Consider the following 18841-nt stretch of genomic DNA (forward strand, 5'->3'; position numbering starts at 1 on the left):
ATTACTTTTGACACTCACTCATTGGAGAAATGTGAGTCAGGGAACCTTGTCTCACCTTCTTTATGCCTCCTGGTCTCCTGGGCAACACCGACTGAAACATTTCAGCTGACCCCACGCACGACCCCATCCCCGCCTTCAATCGGCGTGTCTAGTTGACGTCATTGTTATTGAGGCAGTGTAGCTCTGCCCATCGCGAGGACAACATTTTCCATCACAGATCTGATTCCTACTACAGAACCAGGACTGTTTAAGGACTGCTGTACCTGTGCGTCTATCAGCTCGCATGGTGCTGCGAGCAAATGCGCTTACGACGAAGTGACTGACTGCCTGCTTAAACCTGCTTCGAGGAAAGCCTGTGGATGGTCCTATCCACTGGGGTTCAACGCGCTAACATGTCAAGGTACCAGAGGACCCCCTTGAAAAACACTGACAATGTGGTCGAGGTCAAGAGCAAAGTAAGTGGCTGGTTTATTAATTTCACATTCATAATGCGGTTACCGTGGACCGCAGTTTATTTGCTGATAGGTTACCTTATCAGGCACGCGCATGGATAACACCTGCGGTGCTCAGGGCTAAACCAAATCAAGCCGTATAAATTGGATCTGTCGGTATTGCGCTATCCGCTCTTGAATTCCCCACGTAACTAATCATAATCAGAGCGGGAAACACTGATGTTGGTGCCTTTGTCGCCACGACGTTCTGAGACGGAGCAGCTTGGAACGTGTCTGCCTCTATTTCAATATGTAGTAGCCTAGGAGGCAATGACAGTTCGCATTGTCGCTCTCGGCTATGAAAGTGCACTATCCGTTGTTGTTGTAATTTCTTTGATGCATGTAGCGCGCTGTTATGCTGCAGAATAGAGCGTAGCTGTTCGCGGTTAATTATAACATTAGGCCTGGCTGATTAATTATGCATGAAACATGGTATTAGTAGCGATAAACCATATGGCTTAGTAAGCTCACTGTCAATGAATTCACCGAATCACCATAACTGAATAGACCACATAGGCCATATCCTACCTGTAAAAAAAACATCAGCCTACACGGGGTGATTATTCGTTTATTATTGTTATCATCATCATCAGTGTAGCACATTAAAATGAACTGTCTGTCAGTTATACTCTGTCAATGTGTTTTTTAAAGAAAAAATAATAGCGATGACAATACTTCGAACACACATTGTCTGTCATGGCAACACATGTTTTTCAGTAAAACCCATGTGTCTCTATGGACTTCTGTCACAAAGAGCAAACATTGTAACTGCGTGTATGGAAAGTGTTTAAATGGAGTTAATGACTCTGATTATTACTTTTTCAATGTTTTACTATTGTTGTTCGCTACAGGTCAGAATCTTTAACAATCTAGTATGCTCAGAATGCTCCATACTAGTGTGTATGTCAAATTCTGACACTATGCTACGGATTGTGGTGATAACTCTAAGTTGGAGATATCTATACATGCATTCTCTGTGCAGTGCAACTGCCTCACTGTCTGTCTCTCCTCAACAGTGATTTTTAACAACTCGTTGACAGTGGATTCTATTCTAATCATGTTTGTATCTCAAGTATGTGCCTCAGCTGCAGCACAGCGTCTTAAAATGTATCAAAGGCAATGTCTCGAAGGCAAACAGGTTCTCTCTTTATTGTCAGTCTCTTCTTATTCTCTCTAATAGCTATGTGTTTGGTGGGAGAGAATATATGAATTAATAATGAAAAGAAAACACTTCAGCCTGTCACATGGTTCTACAGGAGGCTTGCTTCTCCAAACAAGTACAGACACTCATGACTCAGCAAAGTTGTTCTGCCTATTGGAGCCCTGGGATGGTGGGGGATATAGTAGGATCCGCTACAAATAATAATCAAAATTATTTTCCAATAATTTCGTTCTGAACAGAACCATACTTTTTTTTTTGTTCTGTTCCGACCAGCAAAATAAAGTTCTCAACTGGTTAGAACAAAAAAAAGGTAACAGTTTATATCGTTCCTTTGTTCCTTTTAAAACTTGATTTATATTACATTTTTACATTTAGCTCGATATTAAATTACTTCACCAATCAGTGCGGATAGAGCAGCTTGCTATGGAGTGGCTAAGCGATAATTGTTTACACATACATTGGACAGATGTCAGACAAGTGTAGGGTGCGAAATCCGACTGAAATTTTGCATGTGTGAAGAGAGAGGGTGGAGGACGAGACTCAGCTTGAAGTGCTGGGCATCTTGTTATGACATGCATTATCTGAATTAGGCCCACAGAATTATACCTACGGAGGAGCAGCTTCAACGGAGGAACTTTTAATGTCTTTGACCTTCAGAGAGTTGGCTTAACGTTGGACCAAGATAGCTAACAAGCTTGTGTGTGCAGAGTGGCACCAGAATTAAAATAAAACACTTCTTACCTTTTTGTAGTTAATAAATCCAATGTTAAACGTGATACCTATAGTATCCTTAAACTTTTCACAAGTACCAACAAACGGGTGTGATAATTCTACAGTGGTCCCTGTTGCGTATGATCAAACCGGTGTGATAATTCTACAGTGGTCCCTGTTGCGTATAATCAAACCGGTGTGATAATTCTACAGTGGTCCCTGTTGCGTAAGATCAAACGGGTGTGATAATTCTACAGTGGTCCCTGTTGCGTATGATCAAACCGGTGTGATTAGAAGGCTTGATTAGAACGCTTATTTAGAACATCCATTTGTTTAGAACATCCATCCACAACAATCATCATTTGAGCTGGTCATACTTTTTTTTTCACAGAAACATTTTGCACAAACACAGTCCTTACAAAGTTATGTCCAGAATGTGACCAGTTTATTATAGGATGGAATAATCAGACATTCACAGAAGTAGCTACACCATAACACAATCATCCAATTGAAAAAATGTAGGCTACATTTGTTCTAGTGCTAACTGAGGAAAGATTGAGGTAACACAAGCAGTCATATATATCGAAAGTAAACAGACATGGGAAGATGGGTAGCCGCCATGCTTGTTTTTGTCTCATCAACCAAAGATCTCTGTCATTGCCAACAAAGGGTATATAACAAAATTGAGATAAACTTTTTTTTATTGACCAAATACTTATTTTCCACCATAATTTGCAAATAAATTCATTAAAAATCCTACAATGTGATTTTCTCCATTTTTTTTCTTCTCATTTTGTCTGTCATAGTTGAAGTGTACCTATGATGCAAATTACAGGCCTCTCTCATCTTTTTAAGTGGGAGAACTTGCACAATTGGTGGCTGACTAAATACTTTTTTGCCCCACTGTAGCTGGCAAATAGCTTAGCTCATTATAATCAGTACAACCTTCAAAAAATTATTTTACACACATCATAGGTGTCCATTACAATATATGCAATAATCAGAATGCATTATTTGTCACTAGTAATTGAACACGTGAATAAAACTGTAAATACATTATGCTCCATACATACATACATACTGTATGTGCCTACAGTAGAAATGACAATGATATACAGAAAATAAGGAGCTTACTTTGATAGGAACGCACACATGTCCAAAGTTGTTATTTGTAAGGAAAACAACAAGGAAGGCAAAGCGAGCGCCAGCAACAAAATGTTCCAATTCTTGCAAGACTGCGCAAATATATGCATACTTGATCTGCACAAACATGAGTGAAGTGCGGTGGGCTCTCCTGGAAGAGAGAAGTTTATTCGGCTCAGTAAAGCCTCAAACATAAAATGTCCACAACGCTGAAATGGGCTACTTCTATGTGAATTAATGAGGAGGCGGAACACACCTCAATTCAAACTGTTGTTAGAAAATACAACTTGTTAGAAAATAATTAGAAATTGACAAGATGAAACAGCTTATAGATAATTAGCAGGCAGCGCGTGTTAACTGTCCTGTTGCGTAAAAATCTCATTTTGGAACATTAAGTGGATTCTGACATCACGTGCATAAAACAACTCATGCTGGCCCGACCGTTAGAGATACTTAAACTTCTAATACAATTATTTTTTTCTTAATTTCTGAATCGCAGTTGTAACGTCAGTAGGCTATGGTAGCCTATGGGAGGGGCAGGTAACCTGGCCACACACACACACGCACACACACTGGCAAAGATTTTCTGAGTGACAGAGTGAGGGCTTTGCATAGGCGCTTTGTGTGTGTTTGGGGGGACTGGGAAAAATGACTGGAACGTAAAATAATATTATTAACGGTTCCCATGCTTTTAAAAATAAGGGTGCTGTTCTGTAATAGTATGGATCACTTTTGTTCCTGGTTCTGATTCTGTTCCCCAAAAAATGTAGCTCTGAATTATATATTTTTTAAAATAGTTGTATCTTTTTATAGAATATTTAAAGCATACAATATACTTTATTTTTTATTGAACCTTTATTTAACTAGGCAAGTCAGTTACGAACAAATTCTTATTTACAATGACAGCCTACCCCGGCCAAACCCTAACCCGGACGACGCTGGGCCAATTGTGTGCCACCCTATGGGACTACCAATCACTGCTGGAATCGAACCAGGATCTGTAGTGACGCCTGTAGTGACACTGAGATGCGGTGCCTTAGACTACTGCGCCACTCGGGAGCCCATACATGCAGTGAAGCAGCTCAACAACTACATCATATTAGTCATCTAACAGCAAAGACATCAAGGACAACAAAAATCATAACAGCAAGGACAACTGAATATGTTTGAGTGCATGTATGGCACTATTTACATGTCTGTGTATGTGCACATGTGTATTTGAACGAGCGTGTGTGTATATTGCATGTGTACAAACACCTGCACAGCATCAGCCTCAGGCAAACCGGCATTAACTGTAACAACACTGCCACTCATTGTCATTCAAACTTACTTTTTGTTATGTTTTATTTAGATTATTATTTTTTTACTTTTATCTTTGAGAGTTTCAGAGTTCCTCTGTCCAGTGTCTGTGTTATTTTGTCCATCTTAATCTTTTCTTCTTATTGACTAGTCTGAGATATGGCTTTTTCTTAGCAGCTCTGCCTAGAAGGCCAGCATACCGGAGTCGCATGGAATTTCTCGCATGGAATAGCCTTAATTTCTCAGAACAAGAATAGTCTGACGAGTTTCAGAAGAAAGTTATTTCTTTCTGGACATTTTCAGCCTGTAATCAAACCCACAAATGCTTATTCTCCAGATACTCAACTAGTCTAAAAAGGCCAGTTTTATTGCTTCTTCAATCAGAACAACAGTTTTCAGCTGTGCTAACATAATTGCAGAACGGTTATCTAATGATCAATTAGCCTTTTAAAATTATAAACTTGGATGAGCTAACACAACGTTCCTTTGGAACACAGGAGTGATGGTTGCTGATAATGGGCCTCTGTACGCCGATGTAGATATTCCATAAAAAATCTGCCGTTTCCAGCTACAATAGTCATTTACAACATTAACAATGTCTACACTATATTTCTGATCAATTTGATGTCATTTAAATGGACAAAAATGTGATTTTCTTTCAAAAACAAGGAAATGTCTAAGTGACCCCAAACCTTTAAACGGTAGTGTATATCAACTCATACACCCTGTACTATGGAATCGGTACATCAAAAATCTCTTCCCAACTATTTTGCAATCTGTATGGCACAGCTGTCAACATCCTGGTCCTCAAATAAAACTGGTATACTTTCCTATTTATGCCATTTTTATTCCTCTGCCAGTTTGATCCTTTATATTGGGAAGACAGACCAGTTCCCGACCTCCTCCCGCTGCCACCTGCCTCCTCCATTTCTTGGTGTAATGCTGTAATCAATTGGTTGTAATCTTGGATTGAGCAGACCTTCTGATACAATTCTGATAACTCCATGAGATACATAACTCTACCATTCCAATTTACAATATCATTTAAAAAATAAAATACCCTATTCAAACATCTTTCCCATAAATGCAGGTATTTTATCAACCAGCACATTTGAGTTCTGCCATAATATTTGCTCTATCTTTTCAGGGAGATGAAATTGAAATTGTAGCCAGCTCTGCAATACTTGTTTGAAAAAGAAAGACACTTTAAAAAAAAAGTATAATTTACAATTAATCAAAAATGAGACATAGCGATCATCAGGAGTAGGCAGCACCATAAGTAAGTGAGTAAACTGAGATATGACTAAGGAGTTCATCAGGGAAATGTTTCCATAAATAGACAGGTATTTACAGTTGAAGTCGGAAGTTTACATACACTGCCAAATCCATCGTCAGTCTGTACACTACACTCACACAAACTCACACCTTGCTGTAGCTAATAGCTATGAGAGGAAGTTTACATACACTTAAAACTAGTTTTTCAACCACTCCACAAATTTCTTGTTAAACAAACTATAGTTTTGGCAAGTCAGTTAGGACATCTACTTTGTGCATGACACAAGGAATTTTTCCAACAATTGTTTACAGACAGATTATGTCACTAATAATTCGCTGTATCACAATTCCAGTGAGTCAGAAGTTTACATACACTAAGTTGACTCTGCCTTTAAACAGCTTGGAAAATTCCAGGTAAATTATGTCATGGCTTTAGAAGCTTCTGATAGGCTAATTGGCATAATTTGAGTCAATTTGCGGTGTACCTGTGGATGTATTTCAAGGCCTACCTTCAAACTCTGTGCCTCTTTACTTGACATCATGGGAAAATCAAAATAAATCAGTCAGGACCTCAGAAAAAAATTGAAGACCTCCACAAGTCTGCTTCATCCTTGGGAGCAATTTCCAAATGCCTGAAGGTACCACTTTCATCTGTAGAAACAATAGGTTGCAAGTATAAACACCATGGGACCACGCAGCCGTCATACCGCTCAGGAAGTAGACGTGTTCTGTCTCCTAGAGATGAACGTACTTTGGTGCGAAAACTGAAAATCAATCCAAGAACAGCAGCAAGGGACCTTGTGAAGATGCTGGAGGAAACAGGTACAAAAGTATCTATATCCACAGTAAAACAAGTCCTATATCGACATAACCTGAAAAGCCGCTGCTCCAAAACCTCCATTAAAAAAAGCCAGACTACGGTTTGCAACTGCACATGGGGACAAAAATTTTACTTTTTGGAGACATGACCTCTGGTCTGATGAAACAAAAATAGAACTGTTTGGCCATAATGACCATCGTTATGTTTGGAGGAAAAAGTGGGAGGCTTGCAAGCCGAAAAACACCATCTCAACCGTGAAGCACTGAGTTGGCAGCATCATGTTGTGGGGGTGCTTTTCTGCAGGAGGGACTGGTGCACTTCACAAAATAGATGGCATCATGAGGGAGGAAAACTATGTGCATATATTGAAGCAACATCTCAAGACATCAGTCAGGAAGTTAAAGCTTGGTCGCAAATGGGTCTTCCAAATGGACAATGACCCCAAGCATACTTCCAAAGTTGTGGCAAAATGGCTTGAGGACAACAAAGTCAAGGTATTGGAGTGACCATCACAAAGAACTGACCTCAATCCTATGGACATTTGTGGGCAGAGCTGAAAAAGCATGTGCAAGCAAGGGAAGCTTGTGGAAGGCACCTGAAACGTTTCACCCAAGTTAGACTCAGTTACAGAAGCTCTGTCAGGAGGAATGGGACAACATTTATTGTGGGAAGCTTGTGGAACGCTATCTGAAACGTTTGACCCAAGTTAAACTCTTTAAAAGCAATGCTACCGAATACTAATTGAGTGTTTGTTAACTTCTGACCAACTGTGAATGTGATGAAATAAATAAAAGCTGAAATAAATCATTCTCTCTACTATTATTCTGACATTTCTCATTCTGAAAATAAAGTGGTGATCCTAACTGACCTAAGACAGGGATGTATTTGGTTAAGGTGTACGTAAACCTCCAACTTCAACTGTACCTCTCCATAGTTGCAGGATCTTGTCTATTTTTACAAGTTTTCTATTTTAATTTATTGTGGAGATCTCATATCTTTTGTGATATGAATACCAAGTATGTGTACTCCAAGTATGTCTACTCCAATGTCCTTGTTCTGATATCTTCCCCTTGCTTCCTCTCTTTTCTGTTTTTGGGTGGAAATGGCATAATCAGTCACCCCTCATGCTCAGTAAAGCATGCCATGTATTCTTCTTCAATGGAGAGGAAAAGAAGCGCAGAGTAGACCCACTCATTTTCTGTGAGAGTCCACAATCACTGAGTGCATATCCCATTATTTGTTTCAGAATGTAAATATGGTTGGACACACAAACCAGCCAATCATGTTATCATAAAAACAGCCAATGGATTTTAAGCGTGTGGTGCTCCATGCAGTACTCTACTCTATACTGTCTAGCACTGTTTGCTCATCCTGCCTATTTTTCCTTTACTCTGTAATCTGTCTCCTTCGCCTGCCATATATCTGTCATATATTTGTCTCCCTGTCTTTGTGATTGGGGAAGTAAGTGGCACCAAACATTGATGGGATTGCACATCGTGTTAGAGGAGTGACAACCTGCTGTGTGTGTTTCTATGTGATACGCACCCCAGAGAGAAATTCACTGGCTGTGCAGGGCAGCATCTCCACACAGACAAGCACAGCTCACATCTTGTGTTGTCCCCCACAGCGCTCTTTATGTATTTGTGCTACACGGCTACCTCACAATGATCAACAATCCACTGTGTTATCATTGGGCTGTGCCCTGGTCCCTGCTGCATCTAATAGGAAGTCTCAGAACATGACTCCAGTTGTTACATACTGGACAATGTCTACATGTCAAGCTCTGTGATGTAAAAGTAATACCTAGGTTATGTTTTGAAGAATGCAGAATGCATGCAAGACAATGAAAAGCGATGGTGGAATATAGGTGAATTGTGAATGGTTGGGTTAGCAGTGAATGGCAATGTCATGGCCGAGGCTTATGTTGGAGTCTGTTGTTTGTTGATATCATGATGCACCATTCTTCATGAGTTTGCTTTCATGACACAATATTCCCTGACCTTTTGTTTTCCAGTTTGAGGCGGAGTACAGACGTTTCGCTTTGAAGATGAGCGGCACCTGTGGCTTTCAGGAGTTTTACCGGCTGCTGCAGACCGTTCACCACATCCCCGGTGTGGAGGTGCTGCTGGGATATGCTGACATCCAGGGTGACCTGCTGCCAATCAACAATGATGACAACTTCTACAAAGCCCTCTCCTCAGCCAACCCACTGCTCAGGATCATCATCCAGAAGAGAGGTGAGGCTGCATCATGGAGAGAGGGATGGGATGGGAGGGGGCTAAGAGTATATATATTTATAAGAGAAGCCTCATTGGTAACTTACATTGTTGGTTAAAGCTCTCTGCTATTGATGTTGACCTTATTGCAGTTGGAGTCCCTGTATTCTTGCTCCAAAGCCTGTTGGCTGTTGTGTTGAAGTGGGCTTGTCACTCTTGATGCTTGTTCGTTATCGGCACTGTCCTTGGTGTGTTTTTTAAGTTTCAGTTGTAGATCATGAAAAGGAACTTTGAGTTGAGCTAGCAGAAAATTATAGTGTGTTTATGACTAAATGTTATGTATTTTGTTATTGTGCAGTCATTAGCGATAGTGGCTCTATTGTAATGTTGTTGAAAGCTGTGTTTCTTACTGTGACTGATAGTGGAGGTATGAGAGTCAGTCAGTGTGGCAATGGTGATGACGTTGCTTGTATTGTGAGGGGATGAGTGTCTGGGGCTGTGCTCATTGTTGCCATTCTGGCCTGCCTCAGTGGGTAGGACTGTCTGGCGCTGGGCCAGCCCTCAGGAATGCGAAGGCACAGCGCTGAGAAGGGATGGAGCTGGGGTTGGCGCTAAGGCTAAGGGACTGGAGCTGGGGATAGGGGCTGGAACTGGGGGTCGGGGCTGGCTCCTCTCCCTGATCTCACCCCTAGCCTCACACACACACACACACACACACACACACAAACCTCAGATGCTCCCTTCTCTTCCCCACCACATGCTCTCTGTCCCTCTTAATCATCTCTCTCCCCTCTCTCCGTCTGTCTGTCTCTCTCTCTCTATCTCTTTAGCTCGCTCTCAATTCCTCCATCCCTAATGCCCCATCACGGTCAGTGAGTTTGATCAAAACCAATTCTGCAGGGCAGCATTCCGGAAATGTGCCACTAATACTCTTAAAAGTTGCTCCCCCATTATTTATAGTCAAGTCTTTCTATGTTCTGTTGTTTTATTGTTTTGTTTGTTTGCTTAATTCAGTTGGAAATGCTAATCTGGAAAGAGGACAATGGCTGCTATTGTTCCCAGTTTTAGAATGCCATCCTGTTTGTAACAAAAAAAATAGCTTACATGAAATTCCCATTATTATGCTTCTTTATTAGCCATGTTGAGCTGCTTTGTGATTGCTACAGGAAGGTATCGATGACTCAATTAGCACTTTACATAATTATCCGTCAGGCTCACAATGTTATCCAGGTCAGTGGAGATAGATGGGTAGTGTAGTTATCCATCTCTAGTTTGTGACTAAACTTAACAAACATAAGAAGAAATGATATTACCAAACCAAGATAAATTACAAAATACAATGGAAGATAGCTTTTGAGTACCTTAAATTATATCTTGGCCAGAAACCCCAATTCATCAAGATCGTTCATTGAAGTTAATGGTCATTTCTAAAAAAAAAATGTTGATGTTGCCAGTAATTTCAATGACTACTTCACTAGTAAAGTGGAAAAACTCAAAAGTGAAATGACAACATTGAACAGTGAACCACTGTATTTTTGTATAAAAGATCTAATAATGAAAGAGAAGAATTGCTGTTTTGAATTTCTTGACGTTATTGTGGGAGAGGTGGAAAAACTATTGTTATCCATCAATAATGATAAGTCACCAGGTATAGACAACCTTAATGGGAAACTATTGAGAATGGTAGCAGACTGTATTGCCACCTCTATTTGCTAAATCTTTAACCAAAGCCTAAAGGAGTGTGTCCACAGGCGTGGAAGGAATCACCCTTTGTTGCCTCTAACAGCCGCCCAATCAGTTTGCTGCCTGTTCTTAGTAAACTGATGGAGAGAATTGAGTTTGACCAAATACAATGCTATTTTTCAGAGAACAAGTTAATTAGTGACTTTCAGCATATATATTGAAAAGGACACTCAACTTGTACTGCACTGACTCAGATGACTAATGATTGGTTAAAGAAATGGATAATAAGATGATAGTTGGAGGTGTGTTGTTAGATTTCAGGGTAGGCCGTCATTGTAAATAAGAATTTGTTCTTAACTGACTTGCCTAGTTAAATGAAAAATACATAAATTAAATAAAGATTTCAGTGCAGCCTTTGATATTATTGATCATAAATTGTTATTGAAGAAACTTGCTTGCTTTGACTTAACATCACGTGCCATCACATGGTTGGAGAGTTGTATTTATCCAATAGAACCCAGAGAGTGTTCTTCAATGGAAGCTTCGCTAACGTCTGATATGTACAGTGCGGTGTCTCTCAGGGCAGTTTTCTTGGGCCGTTACTCTTCTCTATTTTTACAAATTATTTGCCACTGATCTTACACGAAGCTAGAATGACTATGCATGCAGATAATTGTACACTCTACATGTCAGCACCCAAAGCCAGTGTTCTCACTGAAATTCTAAATAAGGAGTTAGTCAGTATCAGAATGGGTGATTAATAATAAACTGATCTTTAAATATGTTTTTGACACAAAAATGGCATATAGTAGTTGTTCAGGCTCTGGCATTGTCCGATCTTGATTATTGTCCAGTAATATGGTCAAAGGACTCCCGGGTGGCGCTGTGGTTAAGGGCGCTGTACTGCAGCGCCAGCTGTGCCATCAGAGTCCCTGGGTTCGCGCCCAGGCTCTGTCGTAACCGGCCGCGACCGGGAGGTCCGTGGGGCGACGCACAATTGGCCTAGCGTCGTCCGGGTTAGGGAGGGCTTGGTCGGTAGGGATGTCCTTGTCTCATCGCGCACCAGCGACTCCTACGGCGGGCCGGGCGCAGTGCGCGCTAACCAAGGTTGCCGGGTGCACGGTGTAGCCTCCGACACATTGGTGCGGCTGGCTTCCGGGTTGGATGCGCGCTGTGTTAAGAAGCAGTGCGGCTGGTTGGGTTGTGTATCGGAGGACGCATGACATTCAACCTTCGTCTCTCCCGAGCCCGTACGGGAGTTGTAGCGATGAGACAAGATAGTAGCTACTACAACAATTGGATACCACGAAAATTGGGGAGAAAAAGGGGTAAAAATTCAAAAAAAGGTCAAATGCAGCAAAGAAAGACCTAGCAAAGCTGCAACTGACTCAAAACAAGAGCAGGATGCCTTGCACATACATAACTAAGATCAACAACATGCATGCCAGTCTTTGCTGGTTGATGAAAGATTAACTGCTTCTCATCTAGCTTTTATGATAAATATTACTGTGATGAAAATTCAAGATTGTTTGCATAATCAAATAACATTCAGCTCAGACACCCATACATACCCCATAAGGCATGCCAGGTCTTTTCACAGTCCCCAAGTCCCCAAGTCCAAAAGAAATTCACAGCAACGCATGATTGATTGCTTGGAACTCCCTTCCAATTACTCAAGCAAACAGCAAAATTACCTTTAAAATTGAACAACATCTCATGGAACTTGCAGCGCATCAAGCATCACAAATAGAAGCAAGTTCTATTTTAGCGCCTGGCTACTCACACACGCGCGAACAGTTTGGATGAAATGATTGAATAACACGTATGTGTACATATATTTTGCTACGCTCGCGCACGTAACGCGAGCAGTGTGGTCAGCATGTTACATACACATTATTTTTGTGTTGTATTGTTTGTATATTGTTGGATTTTAAATTTGTGTGACTGTTCTTGTGTATCAGTGTTTTGTTACTGGTCATTGTGTTTTTTTGTGGACACCAGGAAGAATAGCTGCTGCTTCTGCAAAAGTTAATGGGGATCCAAATAAACAAATATGTGCTCAGCTGTGTATAGAGAGGAGAGAGGAGATGTGCCCTGTAGTTCAACCCCCCTCTGTGTGGTCGCTGAAGCTCTAACGGTTTAGTGTGCTATGTGTCAGTCAGAATAGAGATAGACAGTGCAGCTTAATGCTTCTCTATCCATGGCTCTCTGTGGGAGTGACTCCTGCTGCATCAGCACCAGGCACTGCTCTGCCTGTCATGGCTGGGGAGCACAGTGCCTTGCTGGGGCCTGAGATGAAGTCAACACAGGTGGCGATGGAACTGGGCGCAATAACACTGGATGGAGAGAGACTAGGGTGGATGTATAGAGTGACAGAGGCTGCAATAGTAGATTTAAGGGAAGAGCAATAGTAATGCCATTTGTGAGGTACAGTGAGTGAGTGAAGCTCAGAGGGTGCCTTCCATTCAGCACAGACCAGGAGAGCAATGAATGCAGCTAATGAGATCTAGTCTCGCCAGTGGTCCTAGAAGAAGGCTTCAAGAGAGAAACTCAGATGTGAAGAGATGGAAAGTGAGAAATTGAAATAGAAAGCGAAGGAGAGAAAGAGACTGCTATAGGAAGTTCATAGTAATGTGTCTTTTTCCATTTCCTCTTCCTGTTTTCTCCCTGTGCTCATCTACTCCATATGCAGTATATGTTTGGAAGAAAGGCCTATTTGACTAACAAAGCCGTAGCTTGCACAGTGAATGTCTTTCTGTATACAGTGCTGTGAAAAAGAATATGCCTCCTTTCTAATTTTCTCTACTTTTGTATATTTCTGATACTGTATGTTATCAGATCGTCAAACAAAACCTAATATTAGATAAAGGGAACCTGAGTGAACAAATAACACAACATTTACATATTTAATTTATTTCAGAAAAAATGCAACACCCAATGCCCATGTGTGAAAAAGTAATTGCCCCCTTACACTCATTAACTGGTTGTGCCACCTTTTAGGTGCAATGACTCCAAACGCTTCCTGTAGTTGTTGATCAGTCTCTCACGTCGCTGTGGAGGAATTTTGGCCCACTCTTCCATGCATAACTGCTTTAACTCAGCGACGTTTGTGGGGTTTCAAGAATGAACTGCTAGTTTCAAGTCCTGCCACATCATCTCAATTGGGATAATGTCTGAACTTTGACTAGGCCGTTCCAAAACTTTAAATGTGTTGCTTTTTAGCGATTTTCATGTAACTTGATTGTGTGTTTTGGATCATTGTCTTGCTGCATGACCTAGTTGCGCTTCAGTTCACATACGGATGGCCTGACGTTCTCCAGTAGAATTATGATACAGACCAGAATTCATGGTTTCTTCTATTAAGGCAAGTTGTCCAGGTCCTGAGGGAGAAAAACATCCCCAAACCATCACACTACCACCACCATGCTTGTCTGTTGGTATGAGGTTCTTACTGTGGAACAGAGTGTTTGGTTTTCGCCAGGCATAATGGGACCCATGTCGTCCAAAAAGTTATACTTTTGACTCCTCTGTCCATAGAACATTCTTCCAGGAGTCTTGAGGATCATCCAGGTGCCTTTTGACAAATATGAGTCAACTTTTTGGATGAGATGTGTCCCATTTATGTCTGTCGAAAACCAACTACAGGAAGCATTTGGTTGGAGTCATTGCAGCTAAAGGTGGAGCAACCAGTTATTGAGGGTAAGGGAGCGAATACCTTTTCACACAGGGGAATTGGGTGTTGCATAATTTCATAAAATAAACTTAAGTATAAATGTAATTACATTTTTATTCAGTTTCCCTTAATCTAATATTAGGTTTTAGTTGAAGATCTAATAACATTCAGTATGAAATATCTGCAAAAATAGAGAAAATCAGAAAGGGGAAAATACTTTTTCACGGCACTGTATAAAGAGGAAGCCAGCATCCGTGTATGCTCCAGGAGATCCAGCACACATGCTAATTACTCATTAGCTGAAAAAGCCTCCTCACTTTACAGACAAAGCTCTGATCAATAATTTTAATGGCTCTGGAGGCAACCGCAATCAGATTTTTTTTGCTCTATTTGTTCACCCAGTGGGATTTGTTTTGTTTTGCTGCAACCGACTGACAACAGAGCTACTTCACCTGTTTTCATGGGGATGCTCTTCAGAGCCCTGGACAGCTGAACACCTATCAGGCTTTAAACGGGCTATGTACAGTATGTGGCTATAGATCAAATTACATTCTATTTGTCACAATCATGTGTTTCGCAGATGTTATTGTGGGTGTAGTGAAATGCTTGTGTTTCTAGCTCAAACAGTGCAGTAATATCTAACAAGTAATATCTAAAAATACACACAATCTAAAGTAAAGGAATTGAATTAGGAATATATAAATATTAGGACGAGCAATGTCAGAGTGGCATAGACTAAGATACACTGTATCTGTAAAAGTTTGTGAGGGTTTTAGGTGCCAAGACAAATTTCTTTAGCCTCCAGTCAGGAAGTCCAGGACCCAGTTGCACATGGCGGGGTTCAGAGCCAGGGCCTCAAGCTTAATGATGAGCTTGGAGGGTACTATGATATTGAATGCTGAGCTACAGTCAATGACCAGCATTTTTACATAGGTATTCCTTTTGTCCAGATGGGATTGTGCAGTGTGATGGTGATGGCATTGTCTGTGGATCTATTGGGGCGGTAAGCAAATTGAAGTGGGTCTAGGGTGACAGGTAGGGGGTGGAGGTGATATGGTCCTTGACTAGTCTTTCTAAGCACTTCATGATGATAGAAGTGTGCTACGGAGCAATAGTCATTTAGTTCAGTTACCTTTGCTTTCTTGGGTACAGAAACAATGGTGGACATCTTGAAGCATGTGGGGACAACAGACTGGGATAGGGAGAGATTGAATATGTCCGTGAACACACCAGCCAGCTGGTCTGCACATGCTCCGAGGACGCGGCTAGGGATACCGTCTGGGTCAGCAGCCTTGCGAGGGTTAATATGTTTAAAGGTTTTACTCACGTCAGCCAGTCCTTGTTAGCAGGCCGCGACGGTGGCACTGTATTATCCTCAAAGCGGGCAAAGAAGGTGTTTAGCTTGTCTGGAAGAGTGACATCGGTGTCCGTGACGTGGCTGGATTTCTTTTTGTAATACGTGATTTCCTGTAGACCCTGCCACATACGTCTTGTGTCTGAGTCGTTGAATTGCAACTCCACCTTGTCCCTGTACTGGCACTTCCCTTGTTTGATTGCCTTACGGAGGGAATAGTTACACGGTTTATATTCAGACATATTCCCAGACCTCTTTCCATGGTTAAATGCGGTGGATCACGCTTTTCATCCATCCACAGTTTCTGGTTAGGGTAGGTTTAATAGTCACAGTGGGTACCACATCTCCAATGCACGTCTTTATAAATGCACTCACCGAGTCAGCAAACTACCTGCCCTCCAGGACACCAACAGCACCCGATGTCAAAGGAAGGCCAAAAGGATCATCAAGGACATCAACCACCCGAGCCACTGCCTGTTCACACCGCTACCACCCAGAAGGCGAGGTCAGTACAGGTGCATCAAAGCTGGGACCGAGAGACTGAAAAACAGCTTCTATCTCAAGGCCATCAGACTGCTAAACACTAACTTAGAGAGGCTGCTGCCTACATTGAGACGCAATCACTGGCCACTTTAATAAATGGATCACTAGTCACTTTATACAATGCACTCTAAATAATGCCACTTTAATAATGTTTACATATCTTACATTACTCATATCACGTATATACTGTATTTTATACCATCTATTGCACCTTGCCTATGCCGCTCAGCCATCGCTCATCCATATACTTACATGTACATATTCTCATTCACCTCTTTAGATTTGTGTGTATTAGGTAGTTGTTGGGGAATTGTTAGATTACTTGTTATCCACCAGATCAGAGGCAGTAGGAATGACCAGGGATGTTCTCTTAATAAGTGTGTGAATTAGACCATTTTCCTGTCCTGCTAAAGCATTCAAAATGTATCAGGTACTTTTGGGTGTCAGGGAAAATGTATGGAGTAAAAAGTACAGAATTTTCTTTAGGAATGTAGTGAAGTAAAAGTACAGATACTCCTACTTAAGTGGTACTTTAATTTATTTTTACTTAAGTACTTTGCACCACTGCCTGGAAGTATTTTCATTTTCTATTTAAAGGAGAATTAGAAAGCAGCTCTCTCTCTCACTCCCTTCACTCTTTCTCTGTCGCTCTCTCTCTTTCTTTCCCTGCTCTCTCTAGCATTGGCCAATATCTGTTAGCTTTGGCTTTCTCAGAGGATATATTTAATAAAACCATGAGGGGAACAGAAATGCAAATTTCCAGAGAGGGCTTATCACTGTCAGTGACAGACGTACCCGTTCAGGGCCTGGCGCTACGAGATTACAGCTTCATCTTCTCCATGGAAGGAATGTTATTTTTCCACAGTGATGCCTTTTCATATTTCTCATTTGTTTTCAAGTGAGAGCAAATCAGTAGAGCAGTGCTCTTCATTCATTTTAACTGGTCTTGACTTCCAGTCAACCACATTTCTCTCAACTCTTACTTTCATCTCTAGAGACCATCTATTTAAGGAGACTATTGATCCTTGCCATACTGTACAGTACACATGGCATATTTTCGTTATAACCTCAGAGGACTATGGACAATCAAACCAGATGGTGATCAACACGGGGGTGAAGTTTCTGTCAGTGCTATCTTAATGTAAAGGTTGTAGTGATGCTAACAGACTGTAAGTAGTGGTGATGCTAGTCTAAGACCACGCCTAAGAAACTGGTCAATTGCTCTGACTAGCACAACTGGCCAGTCTGGCTATTGAAGGCCCAATAAGCTGCTTTCCAGAGATTGACTCTCATCTAACCTCCCCCCAGAGGTGCCCCATGATGGACACATTGTGCTGGTGGAGCCATTTAAAGCCTCTGACCAGATCCTCCCTCCACCACTCTCCCTCTGTGGGACATTAATATCACAGAGTGCTGTTCCACTGAAACACTGATGAGATTGATGGGGCTTTTAGCATGAGCTCATCTCACAGAGTGGCCATTGAGAGGCTGGCTAATGTGATTCTATAGCAGATGAGATTCAGCGCTCGCGTCCATCCTCACCCAGAATCCCAGCACAAAACACCTATGGTGTCTCTCAGCCCAGTGAGTCCACTAGCCCATCGCCATTCTCAACTAGCTAGCTACCATGTCTGTCCTCAATCTCCTGGTACAGTCATAAGAAGCCAGTAGCAAAGGTCTATGGAATTAGCTGGGCAATAGCTGGCAGTCTGAGAAGCATGGATTAGTGAAAATAATATATATTTTGTGGTTGCTAAATCTACTTCCTTGAAGATTTATTTCAGCAGACTGCTTTAAAAGCTGGGGTTTAATCGGCTAATTCACATTGACTGAGAGGAAGCAGGAAAAGGGGGGATAGAGATATAAAGAGGGAAGAAAGCGTTTCAATGTTAGCTAGAGGAGATCTTCCTGGATGTGTCTTCAGGGCCCTCTCTGGAGATAGTGAGCAGGGAGAAGAGAACCCTTTCTTCCCTCATTTCCCCTCTCCCTGCTCACTCTCTCATGAGAGGGCCCTGAAGACACATCCAGGAAGATCTCCTCTAGCTAACATTGAAAGTCAACCTCCCGTCTCCCTTACCTGAACAAACATAACCACACACTACAACTAAGTTCAAAACAATTTGCACATTCAAACCGTGCTCCAATGTAGTCATGCAGGAGTGCTTTAGGTAGTGTATCAGAGGTGTTACTGTGGGCCGGCATGCTGGTGCAAAGCCCATTGGCTGTGCTGCTGTTTTTTAGCAGAGTAGGAGAGATTCCCTTATGTTCATCCAGCACACGCACAACTGAGGCTGCATCAGCTGCTCAGTACCCCGAGGTGTGTGTGCGTGTGCGTGTGCGTGTGTGTGTGTGTGTGCCTGAGAATGCATTTGAGTTATGTATAGGACTGGGAGGAAGACAGAGAGCGAATGTATTTATGATGTGGTTGTAGAAGACATTCCCCCAATCCTGCTGTGTCTTTGCACACTTAA

The 18841-nt window shown here is 41.6% G+C and overlaps 1 protein-coding gene across 1 annotated transcript in view; it reads left to right on the forward strand.

Annotated features, from left to right (window-relative positions):
* Window positions 1–216: 216 nt before the first annotated feature.
* LOC139371395 (partitioning defective 6 homolog alpha-like) overlaps window positions 217–18841 on the forward strand; it is a 33380-nt gene continuing 14755 nt past the window's right edge. The window contains exons 1-2 of the mRNA XM_071111786.1: window positions 217–455; window positions 8916–9138. Of these exons, the coding sequence (XP_070967887.1) occupies window positions 360–455; window positions 8916–9138 (319 nt within the window). The 5' untranslated portion in view covers window positions 217–359. The remainder of the gene's footprint in view (window positions 456–8915; window positions 9139–18841) is intronic.

This window comes from Oncorhynchus clarkii, chromosome 2, assembly GCF_045791955.1.
Source record: "Oncorhynchus clarkii lewisi isolate Uvic-CL-2024 chromosome 2, UVic_Ocla_1.0, whole genome shotgun sequence".
NCBI lineage: Eukaryota > Metazoa > Chordata > Actinopteri > Salmoniformes > Salmonidae > Oncorhynchus > Oncorhynchus clarkii.